Below are 4,852 nucleotides of genomic sequence, written 5' to 3' on the forward strand. Positions count from 1 at the left end.
ATCTTTGGATTTTATCTGAAAGCTGAAAAACATGAAAAGACATAAATGTAATAAAATTTTAGAGTAACATTATCACACCATCACAAGATTGATACACTTTAATGGGAAGGTTAGCTTGAACTCATAAATTTACTCCATCAATTAAGAAGATGGCAGTACTTTCACTCGTTAAATAAAAGATGCAAAATATTATAGTCTAACGGTACTTCTTTACCCTTCAAAGGAAAAAGGCAAAGTTTAAGTCTCCAAAGAGTAAAAAATATATATATATTAAAATAATTGTGCAAATGTATCTCTTGACAATAAAAAATAATAATAAATCTTTCAATAAAAGGCTTAAAAGCACATATTTTTATAATAATTAGTGGAAATAACACCCAATAAGGGTCTTGGATTACAGTGCTTACAAGGCCAGGCTAAGCCCAACAGGCCTTACTGCCACAGGCTCAAGTAACTATAAATTTAAAACCAAAAGGCCCAAGATTTATGTGTTTTTTTTCCTTCACTCTTCTTCTTTTTAACGTATGTATTTAGTAGTGAATTTTAGTTTCTCTTTTTCCACTACAAGCAGCTCTTTGGCACAATCAAACCAGAAGTTGTTCCACCGGCATTAGCACACAACGACTCAGCCGGTTGATTCTTGAAGGTGAGCTTCACATCTTCCAATCTTATCCCATTACACGGATACATCTTACTACAGTCGAATTTCACGGCAACTTCAGTCGCCGATGTTCCATGAATGTCTTGATATGTGACGTCGCTAATCTTCACGCCGGAGACCTAAGAAATGAAAATTAAGAGCCAAAGAGACAACTAATTATTTTTCAAGAAGATATAAGCTTATACAAGTACATTATTTTTCTATGTGAGTATAAATTTATACTAATGGGCTGAATTTAACCAGAAGGCCCAATTAGAATTGCACCATAAGGCCCAAAAGACCATGTGTAATTTTCTACTCAAAGGAAATGGCCCAAACAGAATGTCCATGTAAGGCCCAAGTTATCTTCACTTCTTTTATTTTTTTCTTTTTTTCTTTTTTTATTTTTATTTTTTTGGCTTCAACATGATAAAAAAAACAAACATTGATGTGACTGAATATTATTTTAATTTCCAAAAATGCCCTTCAAAAAAGTTACCTGGCCGGGGCAGTTCTTGTTGTCGGGGCAGTAATTCTGGGTGATAATGACGGGATTTTGGACATTTACCATAGTGGCATGCTGGAAAAGAACCCCTTTAACAAATCCAGTACTTGGCCTACCCCAAGTCTTTATCCTCACACCATTCTCAGTACCGGTAAAAGTAACGGTTTTAACTGTCACATTCTGCACACCAGGCTCTTGAGAATCCTTGCCCAAACTCCCAATGCTGCACCAAACACCCAAATCCACATTTATATTAGCACAATATTTGTACATATAATCAATGCAATGTTGACTCAAACACGAACACATATAACTCCTTTGAAAAAGAGATTTCAATTAGTTGTTATATTGATTTTTATTGGTCGAACATACCAATGATTTGGTATGCTCAGCATACTGAATATCTACTTAGTATTCAGATCTTAAATACTGTCCAGGCATTATGCTACTTCAGCCAACTTTCGGTATTCAGTTCAAATTTCTACAATTATGCCAAATAATGATCTTTATATACATAATAAATACATGTTTGTGTGTGTGTGTATCTACCTGATTCCATGACCAGGGCCGCAGGCGACGTTTTCAATCCACAAATTGGAGGTGCCGGGGCCAATTGAGACGCAGTCATCGCCAGTAGCAATCTTAGAGTTCATGATAGTGACACCAGATGATAACTGCACGTGGATGCCATCAGTGTTGGGGCTGTTGCCGGCGGCCGAGACTTTCACTCCTTGCATCATCACATTGCGGCAACCATTAATGACAATGTGGAACATCTGACTGTTTAGTGAAGTTAGTCCACTTATCTCTATGTTGTTCGAATTGGTAAATCCCAGTGTCTGCACACAAAATAAAAACCACAATTATATATATATATATATATATATAATAGTATATTTATATATATATTTGTTTCTATACGTATATAGATATGAAGAAAAATTAAATTAAGCCTATGATTATAGGACACCATGGTTTGACCTAAGAAGCCCGAAATTATTGAACCACGTACTGTATATTAATTGTGTATAGATATATATTTATATGTAAACAAACACTAACAAAGCTAATGATTTTTCAATGAAATCCAGATAATATGGTACATTAGTGACCCCACATGGAAGCTAATGGGACAAAACAAAATAGTTGACCTTTTAAGCCCGAAATCAGTAGACCATGACAAATTGGTAATAATTCAGTCCTTAACCGTAACCCCACTTCGCAGTAAAAACATTTATTTCAAACGTTTTTTTGCCTTAACTGTCAATGCTAGATTGACACTTCCCGTTTGGTAACCAAGAAAGACGAGGAAAAAATGAAATAAAGCTACATTCATTTGTAAAAACAGTTCGTAACAGCCTAAAACTCAAGCACCCACCTCGTGAAATGACAACACTACCCCCAAGCTAAACTCTGTACCATTAATAAAACGTGAGATATAGCCTCTTTGTCTTCTCAACTTACTGCTCAGTTACAGTTAAAGACTGTGTGTTTGTGTGTGTACATATTATATATATCCTCTATACAGGAGGGAAACCGGGAAAGTATTCAATAGTATTCCCTCAATGACTATATGGTGAATGAATATATTCAATATTTTTCCTAGGAGGACATATCCAAATTATTGAAAAAAAAATTCAGAAAATAATAGATATTCAAATTAATAAAAAGGCCATTTCTGTCAGTTCAACATACCGTAGCTCCACTAGGACAACCATTGCCGGAGGCCTTACAAGACCACAAACCAGTCCCTTGGCCATCAAGGGTTCCACCATAGATGGCCACGCCACTGACTCGCTCGAAAAGCAGCCAGTTACCGGCGCTCCCAATCACCCGGTAGTCCGACGGCGCCACGAGGGTCCCGTCGATACGTATCAAGATGGCGCCATTCTTGCATGGTCCGGTGAACCGGGCACTACCAAGCAAGAACCGCCCTGGCGGCACGTAGATCGTAGCCGGGCTGGCCGAGACACAAGCTGAAGCCCACGCACTCAAGAAGGCCTTGGTTGAGTCAGTCTTGCCATCAGATTTGGCTCCTAAACTCATCACATTGTATGTCATTGCATTTGCTGATGATTGAGTTAAGAAAATGAAAAGTGCTACAAGTACAACAAAATATGTCATGGGGTGCAACATTTTCATTTGAAGGAGAGACATATAGAGATATGTATGTATAGAGAGAGAAATTAAAAGAATGTAGAGAGAGAAGAGGAGTTAGAGGAGTTGATGGTGAGGAGTTGGAGCGGTTTGAGGAGTATTTATAGAGTGGGATCTGAATGCATGTTTTGGATAGTAAAAAACAAAAGTAAGCAAGTCGCGCCGAAATTGGTAGGTATGTTGCTTGTACTCAATATTCATTCTAGGTCATAATTACTGAAATGTCCTTGCTTCGGAACTGAAATTGCATTTATGAGTGTGTATTGTTTTCTCCTTGGTCCTCCCAATTATCTTGTTTGGTTTCTAGATTTAGTAGCCATGAGTGTAACAGAAAAGACTTTTGTCTTGTTAGGCTATACCACGAAAATAGGGAAAGAGAAATATGAGTGTTTGATTTTTTATTTCGCTTTAATTATCTTTTCTTTTTCCTTATTCTCCAACCATTTATTTATTTATTTATTTATAATGCTTAAATTAAGAAAATATAAATTGCTTAAGTAGGACAAAAAATTATATAAATTGCTTTATTCTTTCCTTTTCTTTAATCTTTGATTGATTGATGGATGGTGGATACGATCTATTTTATGTAATAACTTTTTTTCGTTTTTGAAGGATAATTTAAAAATTACCCGAATTACTTTCACAATAATTAATAAACTTTATTGGATACTGCGTGAACTAAATCTTTTTGAAAAATTTAAATTCCTTAGTCTTTGTTTGGTTAGATGGAAAATAGCAAGAAAAGAAAGAAAATGAAATTTTTTTGAACATTTTAGGAGTTTAATTGGTTAGCAGGAAAAGAAAATTTTTGAGAAAAATCATTTTCCATAAGCAACTAGTTTTTACATAAAATTTTCTTCCAAAAAACATAAGAAACATTTGATTTCTTGTGAAAATTTTGTGAACTTACAATATTGCCCTTTCTTTTATGATAAGTTATATGCTATTCAAATCATAAAATGGTAAATTTTATATCATTTTCTTACAAAATATTCATATTAACCAAATTGGCGTTGGAAACTTAATTTTCCTTCACTCCACTTTTACTTTTACCAGGAGTTTTAGTCTAAACCAACGGACCCTTACTGTAATACATGCACTATAATATTTGTGATTTTGGATTACCGAATTGGAAAAGAAAAGAACGCATAAAACTGTAAAACTAGTTTTTAATATATATATATATAATCATAGCAAATAATACACGCACTAACTTGTCCAACCCTAAACCTCTCACTTTAGAATTTGAAGTTGTTTTAATAATACAGTAGCACTAATTACAATATAATAACAAGGAAAAAAAAAAAATAGAACATATATAGTATTAATGAAAATCCTTCGATCTCAATAATCCATATAAGCCCTCTTTCTTCTTCCAAAGAAGAGATCAGGTATTCGAACCTCCATAAATGTATGGGTGCAAGTGTTTGTATTAGTAATGATGCAAATGAAAAAGGTGAGTCGGGGTGGCACAAGATAAAATAAAAATAATAATAATTTTTCATATGAGAAGCCCAAAATATGAATTTTTTTTTTTTAAAAAAAAAAAA

At 34.3% G+C, this 4,852-nt stretch overlaps 1 protein-coding gene across 1 annotated transcript; it reads right to left on the bottom strand.

Annotated features, from left to right (window-relative positions):
* Positions 1 to 296: 296 nt before the first annotated feature.
* LOC132303165 (polygalacturonase-like) lies at positions 297 to 3,302 on the bottom strand. The gene is made up of 4 exons (XM_059800349.1): positions 2,841 to 3,302; positions 1,695 to 1,984; positions 1,140 to 1,368; positions 297 to 780 (listed from the first exon to the last, which is right to left on the bottom strand). Exons 1-4 carry the CDS (start codon positions 3,300 to 3,302, stop codon positions 562 to 564), a joined length of 1,200 nt encoding a protein of 399 aa, XP_059656332.1. The 3' UTR covers positions 297 to 561.
* Between the last annotated feature and the right edge of the window lie 1,550 nt (positions 3,303 to 4,852).

Source organism: Cornus florida, unplaced genomic scaffold (genome assembly GCF_030987335.1).
Source record: "Cornus florida cultivar Cherokee Brave unplaced genomic scaffold, ASM3098733v1 CherokeeBrave_3.0.0_Hap2_Chr01, whole genome shotgun sequence".
Lineage (NCBI taxonomy): Eukaryota > Viridiplantae > Streptophyta > Magnoliopsida > Cornales > Cornaceae > Cornus > Cornus florida.

Excerpts from the sequence above, each read along its gene's own strand:
- LOC132303165 (XM_059800349.1), bottom strand. The coding sequence starts at position 3,302 with ATGTCTCTCCTTCAAATGAAAATGTTGCACCCCATGACATATTTTGTT. Across the intron at positions 1,985-2,840 it reads GTTGTCCTAGTGGAGCTACG|ACACTGGGATTTACCAATTC; the intron begins GTATGTTGAACT and ends TTTTGTGTGCAG. Across the intron at positions 1,369-1,694 it reads GGCCCTGGTCATGGAATCAG|CATTGGGAGTTTGGGCAAGG; the intron begins GTAGATACACAC and ends TGTTTGGTGCAG.